The 20,637-nt window shown below is 39.5% G+C and overlaps 1 protein-coding gene across 2 annotated transcripts in view; it reads left to right on the top strand.

The window, feature by feature from the left end:
* The window catches only part of LOC138446662 (ATP-binding cassette sub-family C member 4), a 188,176-nt gene that overhangs the window by 162,887 nt on the left and 4,652 nt on the right, over window positions 1-20,637 (top strand). For both annotated transcript variants that reach the window (XM_069601880.1, XM_069601881.1), the window contains 5 exons: window positions 144-299; window positions 7,653-7,742; window positions 11,456-11,628; window positions 12,054-12,159; window positions 16,800-16,934. In XM_069601880.1, coding sequence (XP_069457981.1) covers window positions 144-299; window positions 7,653-7,742; window positions 11,456-11,628; window positions 12,054-12,159; window positions 16,800-16,934 — 660 coding nt within the window. The remainder of the gene's footprint in view (window positions 1-143; window positions 300-7,652; window positions 7,743-11,455; window positions 11,629-12,053; window positions 12,160-16,799; window positions 16,935-20,637) is intronic.

The raw sequence follows: 20,637 nt of genomic DNA, 5'->3' as shown, positions 1-20,637 counted from the left end.
GCCCAAATCTCAACAGTGCCACAGTTGAGGAACTAGAGAGACTACACTCAGTAGAACTTTTAAAATTCATCTTCAGCAACCAGGGTTTTTCCTAGGTTTGCTGCATATTGTTAGTTCTTAATTCCTCCTGGATCTCTTTACAGGTTGGCATTGTGGGAAGAACAGGAGCTGGAAAAAGTTCTCTCATCGCTGCCCTTTTTAGATTGTCGGAGCCTGAAGGTAAAATCTGGATTGATAAGATCTTGACAACCGAAATTGGTCTTCATGATTTAAGGAAGAAAATGTCAATTATACCTCAGGTATGCACATCAGAGCATTTTCACATGTTCTTTTTATACACCATCTAAGTTTAATTTCTTTTGATTTGTTGGTTTTAGTTGGATGAAAGTGTTGATTCTTTTTCCCCCAGTAGAGCATATTTTTAAGTACAGGTATTTTCACAGATACTTTCTCAGGTATCAGGGTTTTTTTTGTTAGTTTGTTTCTTTTGTGTGTGTGTGGTTTAATAAGATTTCTGAATTTAAGCTTATTCAGGTACTTCTATTTTGACCACTGATAACCACATAATTCTGAGAAAACAATTATAAATGGTTTAACATATGAAAGGTTTCTTTCGGGAAAAACCAGAATCTTAATTTAAGTGTCTTAATGATGGAATTTTGCTATAAGAAATAAGCTGCATCTTTAGAGTTGAAGGCTTTCTGTGAAAGTGTAGGACTTTGAGAATTACAGTGTGTATGGATGGACAGGGCAAAATTTTAGAAATTAGCTGTTAGTAAGCGGTTTTAACCAGGCATTCAGTACAGAATAGTGAGGAAAAGCACAGGACATGGAATTCCATTTCCTCTCCCTTACAAGGCAGCTTACAGTACCAACTCCTCGAGCTGCTGTGAGGACTAAATAGGTCAGTGGGTGTGGATCGATTCACATAGACCCAGTACATGGCTTCTGTGTTGATGGAACATTGAATTAACCATCTCTTCTTGGTTTCTGATTCTTCCTTTTTTTTTTTTTAACTTCTTAAATATGTATGAGTTTTAAGGAGTGCTTGATTATTTGCATAGTAGACGCTCTTGTCATTCCTTATGTTTCATCCACGTAAAATAATGCAGAGGATGTCTGTTACTATCCTCCATGTATATAGCCAAGGACAACATAGACTCTGTGCCTTCATCTTTAATCCTGCCCTCTGCTGTGATAAACTTGCTGGTTTCATTTTTTTATCTTTGCTGTTTTAAAAAAAATTCTCTACAATCATCTGACCATCAAGGAATGCTGAGAAAAATATATACCTTTAAGAGAACCATAGAAAAGAGAGATTAAGAGCCAGGAAAATGTGCTTCCTGGAATGCGGGTGTAATGAGCTCTGAAATGTTATTAGGAAGCATATAGAACGTGGCACCCAAAGGAAGGAGAGCATAGACTTGTGTCTTATGACTGTTCAACTGTTGTTCCCTACCCCTGTCCTTTAAAATACCTGTTATTAGTATAAGCACTTTTGGAATCAAGGTATTGTTTTTAGACCACAGTGAAATGCCACCTCATAACTCTAAAGATGTCAACAATTTTTAAGGAAAGAAAAGAACCAAGTGTTCACAAGGATGTGCAGAAAGTAGAATGCTTGTGCATCGCTGCTGTGTGTGCATGCTAAGTCACTTCAGTCATGTCCAATTCTGTGTGATGCCATGGACTCTAGCCTGCCAGGCTTCTCTGTCCATGGGATTCTGGACAGGAATACTGGAGTGGGTTGCCATGCCCTCCTCCAAGGGATCTTCCCAACCCAGGGATTGAACCTGCATCTCTTAAGCCTCCTGCATTGGCAGGTGGATTCTTACCTGAAGTACTTAGAGCAATCTGTTCTTGGTGGCTGACTTGGTGATTAATGTAGAAAATAGATGTTTCTGGATTCCCATTTTTAAGTTTTGATTTTACCCATCTCTGCTGCTGCTAAGTCACTTCAGTCGTGTCCGACTCTGTGCGAGCCCACAGACGGCAGCCCGCCAGGCTCCCCCATCCCTGGGATTCTCTAGGCAAGAACACTGCAGTGGGTTGCCATTTCCTTCTCCAATGCGTGAAAGTGAAGTCACTCAGTCGTGCCCGACTCTTAGCGACCCCGTGGACTGCAGCCTACAGGCTCCTCCATCCATGGGATTTTCCAGGCAAGAGTACTGAAGTAGGGTGCCATTACCCATCTCTGAAATGGGCCAAATGAGATTAGTTCTAAGACATAACGGGTGTGTCTATAAAGTACTTTTATGTCCTTGGATAAAAGGATTGAGAAACCGTGCCCTGTATTACTTTTAATGCTTCTTAATAAGAAAAGGTTGTATGCTTGTGTACATAAAAGAACAGTATAAATAAAGAAATAACGTTAGATGATTGTTGGCTCTGCCAGTAATGTTTTGGAAGCACATCTGAGCAAAGACTAAACATCCCTTGACATCACCACGTTTTGGTTCTGTTCCATCAGTTTCCACCCTACGTTTGAGCATGCTCTGTGTACACACTCTAGGGAGCGTGCTTACAAAACAGTGCTAAGCTTTGTATCCATGTAGATAATGATCACTAACCATTGTAAACACAGAACTTTATTTTTTCACTCTCTATTTCTTTGTTTCTGAGGCGCAATGCTATTTGATAAAAGAGAATGTTTGTGTAAAGTGTCCCAGGAGATTATTCAGGAGGCAGCCAGGGATAGGTCATAGACTGTCAACATGAGCCACTTTTTAATTCCTGCTCTGTCTCATGTGACTGTAGGGCCTTGAGGATGTCACTTGTCTGGAGGTCCAGCGTCCTGGTCCTTGAACCACGTCTAGAAACTAATGTGACACAGATTTGTTGTGAGATATGACTAAGGACTTTCCCGGTGGTTCAGTGGCTAAGACTCTGCTCTCAGTGCAGGGGTCTCAGGTTCAATCCCCGTTCAAGAAACTAGGTTCCACATGGCATAACAAAAACCAGGTGCAGCCAAAGAAATAAGTTAAACAAATTAAAAATATGTGGGGTTCCCTGGTGGCTCAGGTTGTAAGGAATCTTCCAGCCATGCGGGAGACCTGGGTTCAATCCCTGGGTTGGAAAGATCCCCTGGAGAAGATGGCTACCCACCCCAATATCCTTTCCTGGAGAATCACGTGGACAGAGGAGCCTGATGGGTACAATCCATGGGGTCGCAGAGAGTTGGACATGACTGAGTGACTAACACTAAAAATGTAACTTAGATCCCATGGCTGATTCTTGGGACCAGTCAGTCAACAGTAATTATAAGTATTCTTAAGAATGAAGGCACTGACCTTTCAGGTGTTATTTCTAAAAGACTAACATTTTGGAAAGGCTTTGCTCTTTCTTTTCATGTTTTTATAGTCCTTAGTGATTTTCAGTACTTTTATTGCTTATAACGTAAACCACATTGTTTATAGAAATTTAAAGAGTGAAGCAAAATTAAAAAGCAATGCAGTAGAGTTTTAGGGAAAAGCATAACTGAAAAATTTATGTAATGTCTTTTCTCCAAGGAGCAAGAAGAAAGAATATCACTATTTCTCTTGGTTGATGGCCCCCCTTCCACCAAATTTGTTCCTGACCATCACCCTGTACCCTAGTCATACCTTTCTGTCCCCCATGAAGACCTCTGGCATTTTTCTCAATGCTTTCCACATTCTTGACAGCTGTCTTGTTCTCCTTGAAGACATGACTTCTGTCCCTCATTTCTGTTCCTCTAGTATTTATTGCAGCCCCTGACAACTTACACAGTATTAATAATAATTCCTAACACTTGTAGAATTCTTAACACATGTTTACCTCATTCCCTACCCTCTCCTCCTTAATCCTCATAATTCTCTTATTATCCTTATCTGACAGATTTGATAACTGAGGCACTAAGAGCTTAACCCACTTAGCAAGTAAGCAGCAGAGCCTGAATTTCCTATGTATTTTTCGGTGATTACCAACTGCAGAACCTGAGCAGCTGATCACCCTGTGACGACTTCAGTACCCTGTTGACTGTCATCCACAGTAGAACTGCTTCGTAACATGAAATCTCATGTCCAATCTTGCACACACACAAAATTTTTTTAAAATATTATTACTCTATATGCTGGTTTTTACTCTCCATTCTTCTAATTAGCTTTGCTCTTCTTGTAAGTGGACTTTAAAACCATCTAGGATATCCATTCTGTTCCAGCTAACATAAAAGATATAATGACAGTCATAAGGCACAAAATTGACTTTCTGATCCATTGACTGAGCTTGCAGTTGGATAGATCCCGCCCCTCCCTGTCCCTCGTTGGGCTGGTCTCCTGGTCAGTGTTAGCATCACTGTTGTTCCAGCTTTGCACATCAGCCTTGCACCGTTAGCCCCAGTTGCCAGTAAGGAAACTTGAGTCTTAATAGGTTACCCCAAGTATAATCGCTAATACGAGCCTCTTTGGATGATTCTTTGTACCTAGAGAAAATGGCACAAGAAAATTTATGGCACAAGGAAAGTGTTTTCTTTTGAAGAGGGATTCCATGTGAATTCAGTGTTTATGATGGTAGCCCAGAAGTCGGCACAGATCAGCAGTCATCATCTTAATTATGATTAGATTCATTTCTTATATTTAATAGTTTTTCTCTATGTCAAAGCAAAAGCTTGGTATTTTTAAATAGCCCCCTCTCCTCTTTTGGTATTTCTGTTCCTTGCATTTTCTTCAGTAAGTTGAAGAAGATGAACCAGAGCTACCTCATTGACTTCTCCATGGTTTTCTGGTTTTCTTTCCCGTTTTATCTTGTTGAGAATTAAACTGAAAGAGAGGAGTTGGATGTGCTGTTACTAGTAAAGAAATATAACTGGATTCTCGCCTAAAGTAGTCAGTCACCCTTTGTTCCTGACACTGAAGTCTTCTTGGAACTGCTCCCTGGAGCCCCTGAAAGAGGACTTTACATGACTTTAATTCTTCTTTCTTTGTTGGCAAACAGTGTCCTTTTCTTCTGAATATGGATGATGATTAGTTCCTTCAGAGGCTTCAGGATCTAAAAAAAAAAAAAAATGATGAGGGTACCAAAATTTAAAGTGACTTCAGGTGCTTCTCTTATTCTTGAAACAGGGAGATGAGTTTCCTCTTATGAAAATTCCTCAGATTAGAAAGGAGAACAGAGCTTTAGGACACTAGAAAACAGTAGCAGTATATACTTTTTTTAAAAAATTGAAGTATAGTTGATTTATGGAGCTTCCCTGGTGGCTCAGTGGTAAAGAATCCGCCTGCAAGTGTAGGAGATGCCGGTTCAATCACTAGGTTACAGAGATCCCCAGGAGCAGGAGATGGCAACCCACTCCAACATTCTTGCCTAGAGAGTTCCATGGGCAGGGTAGCTTGGCAAGTTACAGTCTGTGAGGTCATGAAAGAGTCAGACACGATTTAGTGATTAAACCACAACAATTGTTAATTTACAGTGTTGTGTTAATTTCTTAGTAGTAGCTACTCATGATAGTCCTAGTTTAGGACTGAAATGATTATCCTTTATTTGCCTTGTTTGTAACCATTTGTACACTTTTTGTCTTGGTCCTAGGTCATTTTAAGCATTAGAAGGTTAGTAGGTAGGGTTTCTTTGCAGGATTGTTATCCTACAAAGATAACAGTCTTTTCTTCCAGCAGCCTGTACTAAAGGTCCCTTAAGACTGCCATTCAGTCCTCCGGTTGTGTCGAGGGATTATCAATTTACCAGACTAAATGCTGTGATTCAGCGTGGCCATTTTTGGGTCACACACCTAATATGAACTCATGTCATATTCATAACAAAGGAAAAAATTACTATTGAATATGGCACAAAGGATGACAACTGACTTTAAACCTTGATGAAAAACAGATTGGAAACTAATGCTTCATTTAAAATACTACGTTGTACAAGAGTGTTTGTTCTTCAACTGTACTGTGCCAGCTACTTTTTATTAAAGTGAAAGAAAAAGAAAGAAAGTGAAGTCGCTCAGTCGTGTCTGACTCTTTGCGACCCCATGGACTGTAGCCTACCAGGCTCCTCTGTCCATGGGATTTTCCGGGCAATAGTATTGGAGTGGATTGCCATTTCCTTCTCTATGGGATCTTATTAAGTGAGGTTTAATTTTGTTCCTTCAGAAAAAAGAGTCTTAGCCTAATAAATGTTAGTGTATATTTATATGAAGCTTGTAGGTCCTACCATAAATCTCTACACTGAAGTGTTCTGCCTGCAGAACAGTTTTACAACGCTTATTTATATGATTATTAACTTTGTTGGTTATAAGTGGGTACTTTAATAATAATATCTGTCAGAAATGATCATTAATCTGACCCTTGTCTGCCCTTGGAGTATGTGTCTACTGTGAACACTGTTGGTACCTTTTGAAGCTAATATAATGGTTTCGTATTTGGTGGATGAAAGTAGAGTGAGTAGAAACCAAAATGAACACCACACATAAAATATATTGACATACTAAAACAGACACTGTTCACAAATTGCCTGCTGTCTTTATAGCTTCAATCGGTTAGTGTTCTGGTACATCATTCTTTTCATTCCACAAGTTTTGATGGAAATTTTACTGATTTTGAAATATGTTTTTGACATGTCATAGCAAGCAGAAATATTCTTATGTACAAAACAATTGTTTTTCATCCATTGCTGCTAAATAAACAATAGATGCTGCCAAGTATATCCTCTGAGAGGAATAGTATGGACTTAGGTGAGCACCCTTATAGCATTGTGAGATAGTTAATTTCTTTTCTTTTTTGTGACAATCAACAGTGGATTGGTGATAATTAGCAGAACCCCCCTGAGGCCAATAGCGTGTCTGAGAGTTAACACTTAGCGTAAATCAACTACAGGCCTTGGTCAAAGGTTCAGAAGTGAAGGATCCTTCTTTCTGCAAAGAATCTCATTTTAGTCCCCTAGTATTTGGAGAGACTCATTCACTTTAACAAGATTTCCAAGGAGAAGTTGTTGAAGGAAGTGACAGTGGAGCGAGGCCCTTGTTACGAAATCTGTGATTGAACTTCAAATGCGGTCCCCTTTCCTTCTCTCCTAAACCACCCAAACCATCATTCCCAAACTTATTGGTCCTGTGGGACCTTTCATTGCTCAAGGAAGGAAGGTAGGTCTGTCTTTTTGTAAAAAAACAAAAGTATTTATTCATTCTATTTGGCTGTGCCGTGGCTTTGTTGCAGCACACAGGATCCTTAGTTGCAACATGTGAGATTCTAGTTCCCAGACCAGGGATTGAACCCTGACCCCCTGAATTGGGAGCTCTGAGTCTTGGCCACTGGTCCACCAGGCGCTTGCAAAAAGTCTTGTCTTTCAAAACCAGTTTATTCCATAGATTAGCTTAAGTAATGACTCTAGAGTATAATATGAAAAGTAGGTCACTTCATCAAAACAAACATCTCTTGGGACTGCCCTAGTGGGCCTGGGGTAAAGAATCTGTCTTACAATGCAGGGGATGTGGTTTCAGTCTGCAGTTTAGTAACTAGCATCCCATATGGCTTGGAGCAGCTAAGCCCTCATGCCACGTGACACAGCAAAGGTCCCAAAAGCTTGTTATTAATGATTATAATGAATGTTGGGTTTGTTTGAATTTAAATTATTTTCTGTAAGCATTTGTGTAAGATAAAAATAGTTTACAGAAATAACAGTTCCTATTTTGCGATATATAGGAACCTGTTTTATTCACTGGAACAATGAGGAAGAATCTGGATCCCTTCAGTGAGCATTCAGATGAGGAACTGTGGAATGCCTTAGAAGAGGTAATTTATGTAACGTAATTAACGTCTTAACGTCAGTTCGTATGTGTGTGCAGTTGTAGCATTGCAGGTAATTAATGGAATCCTATCAGTTTAACAGACTTTGTTTACCTCCTAGGAGAATGTTGATGACATAGGTGCGTTTAAAATGTGTGTATTGATTGATAATGAAAACTGGCAGTAAAATGCCTCATACTTTTTGGCTTTTTCCCTAGAACCCAAAGCAACTAGATAACGTGGTTTTGTCCTTAGCAGAGCACTGAACTAGAAGTTAACATTAGGGGGTCAAATTCTACTAGTGACCTAGTGAATTAATATCCTAACTACCCTGCAATATGCTACTGGAGATCAGTGGAGAAATAACTCCAGAAAGAATCAAGGGATGGAGCCAAAGCAAAAACAACACCCAGCTGTGAATGTGACTGGTGATAGAAGCAAGGTCTGATGCTGTAAAGAGCAATATTGCATAGGAACCTGGAATGTTAGGTCCATGAATCAAGGCAAATTGGAAGTGGTCAAACAGGAGATGGCAAGAGTAAACGTCGACATTCTAGGAATCAGCGAACTAAATTGGACTGGACTGGGTGAATTTAACTCAGATGACCATTTTATCTACTACTGTGGGCAAGAATCCCTTAGAAGAAATGGAGTAGCCCTCATAGTCAACAAGAGAGTCCAAAATGCAGTACTTGGAAACAATCTCAAAAACGACAGAATGATCTCTGTTCGTTTAATACTGTGGTAATCCAAGTCTATGCCCCTTCCAGTAATGTTGAAGAAGCTGAAGTTGAACAGTTCTATGAAGACCTACAAGACCTTCTAGAACTAACACCCAAAAAAGATGTCCTTTTCATTATAGGGGACTGGAATGCAAAAGTAGGAAGTCAAGAAACACTTGGAGTAACAGGCAAATTTGGCCTTAGAGGACAGAATGAAGCAGGGCAAAGGCTAAGAAAGTTTTGCCAAGAGAACGCACTGGTCATAGCAAACACCCTCTTCCAACAACACAAGAGAAGACTCTACACATGGACATCACTAGATGGTCAACACCGAAATCACATCAATTACATTCTTTGCAGCCAGAAATGGAGAAGGTCTATGCAGTCAGCAAAAACAAGACCAGGAGCTGACTGTGACTCAGATCATGAACTCCTTATTGCCAAATTCAGACTTAAATTGAAGAAAGTAGGGAAAACCTAGTGGTATGACCATTCAAGTATGACCTAGGTCAAATTCCTTATGATTATACAGTGAAAGTGAGAAATAGATTGCCATGAAGTGATGGGACCAGATGCCATGATCTTAGTTTTCTGAATGTTGAACTTGAAGCCAACTTTTCCGCTCTCCTCTTTCACTTTCATCAACAGGCTCTCTAGGTCTTCTTCACTTTCTGCCGTAAGAGTGGTGTCATCTGCATATCTGAGGTTATTGCTATTTCTCCTGGCAATCTTGATTCCATCTTGTGCTTCCTCCTGCCCAGTGAAAGAGGAGTGTGAAAAAGTTGGCTTAAAGCTCAACATTCAGAAAACTAAGATCATGGCATCCAGTCCCATCCCTTCATGGCAAATAGATGGGGAAACAGTTGGAACAGTGACAGACTTTATGTTTTGGGGCTGTAAAATCACTGCAGATGGTGATTGCAGCCATGAAAGCAAAAGACGCATACTCCTTGGAAGGAAAGTTACGACCAACTTAGCATATTAAAAAACAGAGACATTTATTTTCCAAAAAAGGTCCAACTAGTCAGGGCTATGGTTTTGCCAGTAGTCATGTATGGGTATGAGATTTGGACTATAAAGGAAGTTGAGCATCGAAGAATTGATGCTTTTGAACTGTGGTGTTGAAAAAGACTCTTGAGAGTCCCTTGAACTGCAAGGAGATCCAACCAGTCCATCCTAAAGGAGACCAGTCCTGGGTGTTCATTGAAAGGACTGATGTTGATGCTGAAACTCTAATACTTTGGCCCCCTGATGCGAAGAGCTGACTCATTCGAAAAGACCCTGATGCTGGGAAAGGTTGAAGGCAGGAGGAGAAGGGAACGACAGAGGATGAGATGGTTGCATGGTGTCACCGACCCTATGGACATAAGTTTGGGTGGACTACGGGAGTTGGTGACAGACAGGGAGGCCTGGCGTGCGGCAGTCCACGAGGTCGCAAAGAGTCGGACACAACTGAGCGACTGAACTGAACTGAACCCTGCAACATTCATTTTATTCCTGTTTTCTCAGGTAATACCTATTCAGTGTGGGCAATAGTAGTTTTTTATTATTAACTGAAAGATAAATGAAATCATGGTAATAAAATGCTGCGAAGTTTCAGAAAACTTTCTGCAGAATGGTAAATCACACATTTGGATTGTGATAATTATTTATTGGGAGTCATGTCATTCTAATGCTGCAACATGAATACAGGTAACAGAAGAAGCCTGGTGCTTTTGCTCAGTTTTTATATGGATAGGTTCATTTCTAGAAGATTTTCTATTATTTGTGTTTGACTTTACACCACTTCCTTGAATTTCCTTACCCTTGCATGAAAAAGATTTTGACTATTACGGTGCTAATGGTTTGTATATTTTAATACTAATTATTTTTCTATATTTGCCCTAGTTCTAAAGTTGATAAGTTACTTATGGCAGAAACTCTTTCTAGCTTTCTAAACCATATAGAGGTTCTTAATACCTCATGTGACCTAGCCTCAGTTTTTTGCTTTTAAAAAGTAAGTGCTTAATAGTTACTGAATAGTTGCTTGATCTCTTAATTTCAGAAAAGTGTGGTTTATTTCCTTAAAAAAAAATCATATTTTTGTCATTGTTGTACAAATCTCAGTGAGCAGTTGCTCACATTGTGTTTTGAATGTATACCTTTTGTCATTTAGTGTCACTCTTCCAAGCTCTGAAATCTGCAATTTATACAGATTGGATTTGACTCTGAGCATTTTGATTCTGAGGTGTCACAATTTCCTGCCAGGAATTCTAGTTTCTGAAAGCAGATCATCTTTGGCAGTCACATTTTTTTTCTTTTTAGTTTTGTAATGCTGGTTAATCTTATAACAATAGATTAAACACTATCCACTCCCATAGGCTGGGTAAATAAAATGTTATGTTGTGTCTTGTGTTTCACAAGATTTCCATTCACTATGAAACTTTCATGACATTGAAGTTAAACAGCCTTGAGTGGCCTAGTAGTATAGTGTTAAACTTGGGAAAGAAGCCCCGTGAATAGGCTTACGGGTTACAGCTGTACAGTTAGTCATTGTTTGAATTTTTTTTTTTTAACTTTCAGACCTTCGAAAATGAATTTTTCATAGGATTATGTCTTTAGAGAACCATACTTCCTGCAGGAATTAAAAACTTTTTTTTTTCCTCTGTAGAGTTCTGACTCCACTGCAGAATGTAGTTTGGGAAACTTGAGTCAGCCATAAAGATCCCCTTTAGATCACAATGAGAGAAATAGCTTCATTTTTTGAGAGACTTTCTGAAGTAGTCCCTAGGGGAGGTTCCCAGTAGGTGTCCTGTGGCAGGATCGGTCACGAGACCTTTGTGTCCTTCACTGACTGCACTGTTGTCCTTGGTGATATGAAGGCGCTCTCCCCATCTCCTGGCTGTACATGTAAGATATGTAAGGCGTCCTGATGACCTCAAAGCACTGATGTCTCAGAGGCTTGTCGGCTTTAGTAGCAGTTCCTTCAGGAAAGTGTCCTCCTTTCTGTATCCACAGGTGCAACTGAAGGAGGCCATCGAAGATCTTCCTGGTAAAATGGATACCGAATTAGCAGAATCCGGATCAAACTTTAGCGTTGGACAGAGACAACTGGTGTGCCTTGCCAGGGCTATCCTCAGGAAAAATCGGATATTGATTATTGACGAAGCCACGGCCAATGTGGATCCAAGGTACAGAGCTTTGGCCCCTGAAATTGAAATGTGAAATTTAAATGTGGTGAAAGGAAAAAAAAAGTAATGTTGTTGAGAAATGTTCTAAGTACTCTCTTTTGCCCACATTTGTCTGTTGATTACATTAATTTTAGAAAACAGAGAGAAACCAAAATGTGTTAATGTTGTTATGAAGCATCCTAAGAGAGCTTCATTTCTAATCCAGCTCCTGATAGTTTCAGGAAGGTTCTAAGGAAGACTGTTTTACATTGTTTTACAAAAAGTCTTTTAAAGATACTTTTTTCTACTCAGTTTTTGATGAGCAAGATTATGTCTTAAAGTATTGCTTTTTTAAAAGTCTTATGAAATTATTATATGGTAATTTTTTCTGAAGTCTGCTCTTTCTGTCTTTACTGAACTAATAACTTCAACTTCTTTGTTTCTAGAACCGATGAGTTAATACAAAAAAAAATCCGTGAGAAATTTGCCCACTGCACAGTGCTAACCATAGCACACAGATTGAATACTATCATTGATAGTGACAAGATAATGGTAAGACACTCTCCTGTGTTATTTCAGTTATTTCCATTTATGTTCCATTTTTCAATGTATCTTTCCATGTAAAACAGTAATGTCCAATTAGTTAGTTTTTCCTCTTATTCTTGACAGTAACTCAAGTATGGACCCACACTTTTAGAATGTGCTATTAAATAATATATCTAGTAACTTCATATTTTCATATTAAAAGTTTGTTGGAATTGTTATTCTTCATTGAGATGAAAAACCAGAAAAATAATTCAAATGCTAGGCAAGGCTTCAAATTTCAGTGTTCAGGAACACAGTCATTTCCCCTATGTCACAGAATTTTTTTCCTGGATTTTTGGATTCCCTTAATCATAAAATTAGCCTTTTATTTAGACTGCCTAGAAGTTGTCAGGTTAGATTGCAGAATATCTCAGCTTTTGGAATATTCACAACATTTCCTGAGGGGAATCTTTGAGAAAAGGCCTAGTGAGAAAAACAAAGCATTTCAACAAATAGCATCTAATTTAGGAAATCTTTTACATAGGAATTGGAGGCATGGAAAAATAAAAGATACACTGTGCTAATGATGTTAGTTAGCAATTATCTAGGTTAGATCTCCAGACATTGCTCTCATAATTTTGCCCTCTCTAAAATTGGTGGTTTAGACTAAGGTGGTAGCAATGGAAATGGTGAGATGGTTGGATTTGGGATCGAGAAGGACATGGAGCCAAGTGGACTATGTAATGGATTGAACATGGGATCTGAGGAAAGAGAGGGAGGAGTCGATGTTGGTGTCTAGGTGTGGAGACTGAGCATCTGGGTGAATGGGGAAGATGGAGAGGAAGGGAAACGCAAGGATTCTCTTTGAAGCCTCTCACCTTTGCGATGACTGAACTTGTTTTCCGTGGTTGACCTTGCCCTTCACTGTGGAGCTCCCCTTCCCGCTCCTGTGTTGGGTGACCTTCAGTTTAGGGCTCCTGGTTGGGTCATCAGTGATGTGTCAGGAGGTCCCATGGGGAAATGTCAACTTGGCCACTTACTTACATCTTGGTCTGAGCTGGTGGCAGTTGCTGACTCCTCTGGTAGGCTGGGCAGGATTAGACTTCATGGGACCTAAGAGATGCGCATATTGCAGCTTCAGAGGTGGGGTATTGTCCTCTGTGCTCCACCCACCCCGGATTTAAACCTTGTGTTTTGTTCTAGAACTTCTGATTACCAGTCAACTTGTCAATTTTGGAAAAAAGAAACACCATAAATAATGTTCTTTCTCAAAGCTTTCATTTTTGAGACAGTTTTTTCTTGTATGATTTAGAAATATAGGCATACTTTGCTTAACTGTGCTTTGCAGATGTTGTAGTTTTTACAAATTGATGGTCTGTGGCAACCCTAAGTCAAGAAAGTCTATCGAGTCCATTTTCCAATTGCATGTACTTATTGCTCCATGTCTCTGTGTCACCTTTTGGTAACTTTCAGCACTATTTCACATTCACTACTTTCACTATCATATTTGTTATGGTGATCTGTGATCACTTATCTTTGATATTATTAGTCTCTCTTGCTGAAGGCCCTGATGATGGTTAGCAAGTTTTGGGCAATGAAATATTTTTAAATTAAGGCAGACTTAATCCTGTTGGAGGCTTGCTAGGCTACAGCGTAGTGTGAACATAACTTCTATACACCCTGGGAAACCAGAATATTTGAGTGCCTCACTTTATCGTGATATTCACGTCTTCATCGTGTTCTAGAAATGAATTCATTCATTCTCTAGAATGAATTCAGAGAATTCATCCTAAAAATGAATTCTCTGAGGGATGCCCCCACCTGTGTCCTTTGCAGAAAGTATTCCTTTCCAGAAAGTATACTTTCTGGAAATTTTTCCAGGAAGTGTTCCTAAAGCTTTAATGTAGACATAAAGACAAGTCAATCTGCTAGAAAGCCCAGTGCTCCAGAGAGTGGGCGGCCAGCCTCAGTTGGGGAGGGGCTGGGGAAGTGACAGATGCTGATGAAGGGCAGAGCCAACCATGTTGTCACCATAAAGTCGTGTAATTACAAGCGCTTACGGTATAATAATCACATTTTGTTGCACTGGTGAATACTTCTGCACAAAGACGGATGGATATGGTTTTGTTTAATATAAGTACATCAAGCAGAAGGCTTGTTGGGAAACAACTGTGACCTAATTAATAGCTTTGTTTATGTGTTGACTCTCCAAAGGGATTTACCCAGTTTTGGTTCATTAAGCACCATTAATGTGTTAGGCTAAGAATTCTATTTTACAAAGATGTTCTCTCAATTTTAAGTTTATTAAACATGATGGAGTCATAATGACAGCTAATGTAATCTTCCTTACTTTCTCTGTTGTCGAAAAACAGTGGAGCAAGACAGACAAATGAGAAATCCCCTTTCTTCTACAACTCAGCACTATCTCTACATTAAAGGCCCCTTCCTGTACTGTTTAGGATTAGCTGGTTGCTTGTGACCTGTTTTGTCTTCAGCCAGTAGCACAGCTTTTCCCTCCAATCCTTATACAGTCCAGTCTTCAGATCACCCCAGATTCTCCCTGGAAACATGAGCAAAGTTGGCATATGAAAATCTACTATTGGCCTAACGGTATTGTTGCCCATGTTAAATATTTTCAGTATCTGCAGTTAGAGAATTTTTTGGAAATCTATGATGACGGACCAAAAACAAGAGCCGATAAACTCAGATCCCACCTCTTCTGTTTGTAGGCAATCTTATGGTTTTTATATTCTTTGCTTTTCTTCATCAATTCAAGCTTTGTTTTAATAAGGTTTTCCTAGTAACTGAAAACCTGGAACTCTTGTCGCATGTTCGCTTGGATTTGTCACTGCCCCTCCACCCCCCCACACACAAAAACTGCCCTTATGCACAATCATTACATTGCTAATACTTTTAAGGGTCAAATAGATCTTTCTGCCTTTTATATTGTTAATCCTATTACTTTTTTTCTGCCTTTCCCTTTTTTAGATATTCAGCAGTGCTGAGAACTACTATCTCAGTGGCATGTGTTTTAGGCAATATGAAAGAAAATGGAAAGATTTAGTATTCATTCAAATTTGAATAAAGTAGAAAGTTAGAAAAATATTAATATTAGTGATTTCCACTGAAAAATATATAGTTCTTATAGCCAGAGAACTCATTTCTACCAACTCAGAGGTGGTAATTTTTAAAAGTTGTGGCTTTTGAGGAATGTGAAGCTCTTCATTGTATGAAGTAATTTGATATGTATACTTAGTCTCTGGCGTGAGAGAGACCTATGTTTTAAAATTGCATTTTTTTCCTTCAACATCAGGAAGAATGGTTATGCTCTATAATGCTATACTTAAGTAAAATTACACATTCAGGGCATATAAATTGGCATGTCAAATTATAGGACCTTTTAATAATTATGTAGATGTAACAGATTCATTTATTTTTGAACTCTTTTGTGAGGCCTGCTCTTAGCAGGTATTCCCAGTAGTAAATAAAAGTTTAACAGGAAAATGGCCTTTATGAGACTTAATAAAATGTTTGCGATTAAATATCCTGGGACAGAGTTAAGTGCAATACCTAGGTGTGGAAAAACAACCTGTGTCCTGCTTAGCGTCTCAGCGTATTCTCCGAAGATGCATTTACTCTAAATATGACCTAAATGAAGAACTAAGTACCACTTAACATCAGAACTGTTTTCCTAGGTACGTCATTTGGGCCAATGGCTTCAGACTCTTCCTTCCCTCTGAAACCATTAAGCAAAGCCACTAATAAGCAGAAAGGCAGAGTTAACAGCCCCTTCCTCTACCTTTCAGTTTCTAATTAGTGGACATATTAATGAGCAGTAAAATGCCCGAAAGGCCGGCAGCTGAAGAAAGAACAAGAAGCAAGGAGAGATAATTTGCGACAACAAATTCCGATGCTCGGGAATTCAGATTGGCCTGTCCTCATGTGCTGTGCATGCAGTGATCGCTGGAATTTGGAGCTGTTTCTTAATTGCTTCTTTAGTCTCATCCAAAGATAGAAAATTGGATTTCTAGAGATTTGTTTCTGTGCTGAGCAATTCAGCTAAAGCTGTTGAGGTAGCAGGTCTTTTTGCCAGCCTTTCACTCAGAGCAATAAGCTACAGCCAAAGTCAGCACCTGAAATATTCCATGAACCCAAGGAAATTCCAGAAGCATTTGATTTTTGTCCCCCAATGTTGCTCGGGTTCTGTGAAACCAACGTGGAGGTAATTAATTTGCTGTCAGGTCACTGCCATCAGTTTATATGACATCAACCTACTTTGTAGCTAGATTGAGTTTGATTTTCTTGAATGAAGAAATTTCCCAACTCTGTGTATCTGTATAAACAGCCTTCAAAGCTCAGAGTCTGAGAGCTAGAAGCACTTACTAATGATAACAATCCCATGGGGCAGAATATAATATGCCGAGTGCAAGTAATCATAGTCTGAAACTTTCATTTTCTTCCTTTAACATTATAATAATAAAAGGTCGGGTTAGGCCTTTGTCTGTCTAGTAAAACAGGGTAATCAAACCGTTTAAATACCAGCCAGTGCTACCACCCAAATAGATTCTCTGTTCTCCCTGTCCTATCCCTTTCCGAAATATTGTCTGCATTATAATACGTTACTGCAAAACATTGTGTGCTAATGCTTTCTTTCTGCTGATCTACAGGTTTTGGATTCAGGGAGACTGAAAGAATATGATGAGCCGTATGTTTTGCTGCAAAATAGAGACAGCCTGTTTTATAAGATGGTGCAACAACTGGGCAAGGCCGAGGCCGCTGCCCTCACTGAAACAGCAAAACAGGTGAGCCCACTGCGGGGAGTTGTAATTAAAGTTCGTCTCCAAGGTTCACTCCTCAAATGCTCTGGCACCAGGGGTCTGGTAACAATCACTCTGTGCCCTTTTCAATTACAAGCTTCCAGAGACAAAGCTTCATGACTAGGTCTTAAGAATACTTTTGAGGTGGAAGGCAGGGCTGCTGAGACTCTACAGCAGAGGTGGGGGAGGGGCCAGGATGTGCGCACACAAGTGAGATTTCGGATTGAACTGGCCACACGTTGGACTCTGGGTTCAGATTCTCAGGGAACACAGAATAGTTTCATTTTGCAGACCCTTTACATTCATTCTGATTGGTGCTCAGCACATTTGTGTTGCAAGTGCTGTTGAGGAATATCCTGGAAATTTAAGCATTGGAGGAGAAAAAAAATGGAATGTTGTTTATCAGTCTAGAAAGATTCAGCGGGGAAATGTGTGGATCACGTCTGTTTTCTCATCTGTAAGGGAAACAACTCCATCGTATGTCACTTTCTTCCTGATTCTTCAGTATTTAGAATTAGGTCCATTTGCCCCGCCACCACCCCCCACCCGCACCCCTTACCTCCCCACCCTATGCTTCCTTTTCCTTCTAGAAGATGAAACTGTCATCAGGATAAGTCAGGATTCACAGTGCCTTCACACTGTGGACTGAGTTCTCTGTCGTTGTTTTATCTCATTCATCCTCTTGGAAATGAAGACCAGTACCTGGGCAGGGTCCCCAAGCTGGCTAAAGAGTTTGGGGACACCAGAGACTGTGTTCTGAACTTTTCCTACTTACTTATATTGTATGCAAATATAGAGAAGCTGTACTCAGAGCGCTTTATTTTCTTATCCCTGAAATTTCACGTCACGAAACACTTTGATCCACTAGAATGTCTCCCAGTTAGAACTTCCTGCTAAGATCCCATCATCCTTCTGGGATTCCCTGTGTAATCTCGTCACGAAACAGCCAGAAATCTCACTTTCTTTCACTTTCTACAGAAAGACATAAATACATAGCCTGATTCCCATCCCAGTTGGGTATTTTCTTGACATCATTTCTGCATATATACCTGGTCCTCGTAAGAGAACAGGCTGTCAGATTGTCAACTTTTAATATGTAAAAGCATCAGAAATCAATACACACTTCGGAGCTGTTACACCAAGAGGATTAGCCTGAATCAACAAGCTTTTTACTCTAACAGAATTCATTCATTTGAAAACAAAACTCAACATCCGCGAAAGGGTTCTTCCAAGTCACGTTTTCTTCACTTCGTTGATTATCTGAAAATGTTGGTACAGGCAAGCCGAATCACTGTCTGATGGACACTTTTAGATGATCCATGAAATAGTAAAGAAAGTACCTGTTAGCTACATAAAGTTAAATGGTGCATTAGTTTGCTAGGATTGCCATAGGAGAAGCACAGAGTAGACAACTTAACAGAAACATATTTTTCACAGCCATGGGGGCTGGAAGTCTGAGGTTAAGGTGTCGGCAGGGGAGGCTTCCCCTGAGGTCTCTCTCCTTGGTTTGGGGGTGCCGTCTTCTCTCTGTGTCTCACATGGTCTTCCCTCTGTGTGCCTGTGTCCTGATCTCCTCTTCTTATAAGGACTGCAGTCTGTGGGTTAGGACCCACCTGTATGACTTCATTATAACTGAATCACCCCTTTAAAGACCCTGGCTCCAAATAAAATGACATTCTGGCAGACTGGTGGATTTAGGACTTCAACATGTAAAATTGGAGAGGACCCAGTTCATCACATAACAAAGGATTACTGCCTGTCATTCATTTTCTTCTGTGATGAAGCAGACCTGATTGAGGGTCTGTTTTTGTTTTTCTTTTTTTTTTCTTCTTGTTTTGTTTTTTGAAGTTTCTGTGTTCCCAGTATGTAACAGAAATTACATATTATCTATTCATGTTATTACCAGATAACAACCCAAAAGTTATGAAACATCATATCCTAGATCTAGAAGCCTGGACTAGCCTGAACAGATGGAGTTGGCACTTGCCAGCCATGTAGCCTTGTGTCCCCCCAGGTCTCTGAGCCTCAGGTCCTCCTCACCTGTGTGTAGGGCAGGGATTACAGCCCTGCCAGCTTCTTCCCTTTTTACAGGGATCAGATGAGAGAGCAGATGCTTACGTGCTATGAAAATACAGAGTGTTTTGTAATATGAAAGTGGGATCACTTTTTAAAAGGATGTATATTGAACCGTTACCTCCCAGCAATAAGAACGTGTGCCCACAGTTATTCTGAGTAGCATCAGAAAATAGTTAAATTTTATTTTTAATAATCAGTTTTTAAAGAAATGATATGTCTAATGCTACAAAATTCAAAAATCTTACATTTTAAAATCTTAACGTTTTAAAATTTTATTTATAAAATCACTTCGTAAATTAAAAAGTCACTTTACCATTCCTGTCATTACAGGGCTCCTCCCCCAGGGTGGAGCCCCAGTACCATTTTTGACTATTCTGTTGACTTGTTCTGTGTACCAGTAAGAACTTGTGCATATGTGGCCTTCCTGTTTTTAAGCACAATAACTGTTCCTTTTTTCACTTAATATTACTATCTATGAGTATAGTTATCTCATTCTTTTAATGGCTATTTTCTTTTTTTTTTTGCTTTCTCTTTTCTAAACTTATTTTTAATTGAAGGATAATTGCTTTACAGTATTGTGTTGGTTTCAGCAGAATGTCAACATGAATGAGCCATAGGTATACATAGGTCTCCTCCCTCTGGAGCCTCCCTCCCACCTCCCTCCCCACCCCACCCCTCTAGGTTGTTACAGATCCCCGATTTTCCATTCACTACTTTATCTTCTCTTTCACTTTGTCATGTTTCATCTTTTGTTACTATTGCATGTTTTCTTGTAGTCAGAAATCTGTTGTTTACAGGTTGATTATCCTACTACATTTTCTTTTTAATATATTATTTTTTTCATAATATTTGTCTGTCCAGTGAGTATTTCTTTCATCCATCATGTGCTTATCCTATTCCTTTTCCCTTTTTTTTGTTTTACAAACTGTATTACCTTTTTATTTATTATTATTCTTACTACTCACTTTTTAATTCTGTTATTTTAAGACCATATATTTGCTGGGTAGTTGTGGCTAGTGCTTCATTTCAGACTTAAGGGAATTCCCTGTGCTTTTAACATAGGAGCACTCCTCATGACCCAGATTAAGATTGAGCATGTGTGTGCTAGAGAGAAACTGAGAATATATAGTCATTTAGCCTGAACTTTTCCCTAACCTATAGAGTTGGGCAGCTACAATGCTGATTGCAGTTCAGAATCTCTCTTGTCCTGGGACCTCACCTAGGACATGCTTTAGGCAAAGACAGCGATTCTCTATGATTCCTTATTGGCACCTTGGAATTCACCAGGCAGTTGGAGATCTGCTGTCCCATCAGTTCTCAGATCTGCTCTCTTTAGGTACCTTTTGTCTGGCTGGCTGCAGCCCACTGGGTCCAGTTGCATAAGGCAGTTCATTCAGATATTTTTTCATTTGTGATTTTAGATCATTCCTGATTTCATCATATATTGGGCTTACTTGTTAATCTCCAGTGTCCTTGCTTCTGAGAGTGATTTCTGAGAGGATAAGAGAGGAAATCCAAAATTCTGTTAAATGAAGAAATCCTCTCTAATTCTCCAGATAACTCTGATAATACACCCGCCAGGAAGTATACTAATATTAAACCTGACTTAAAG

This window comes from Ovis canadensis, chromosome 10, assembly GCF_042477335.2.
Source record: "Ovis canadensis isolate MfBH-ARS-UI-01 breed Bighorn chromosome 10, ARS-UI_OviCan_v2, whole genome shotgun sequence".
Lineage (NCBI taxonomy): Eukaryota > Metazoa > Chordata > Mammalia > Artiodactyla > Bovidae > Ovis > Ovis canadensis.
Note: the sequence above shows the minus strand (reverse complement) of the source record. Positions and strands in the feature narration are given on the sequence as shown.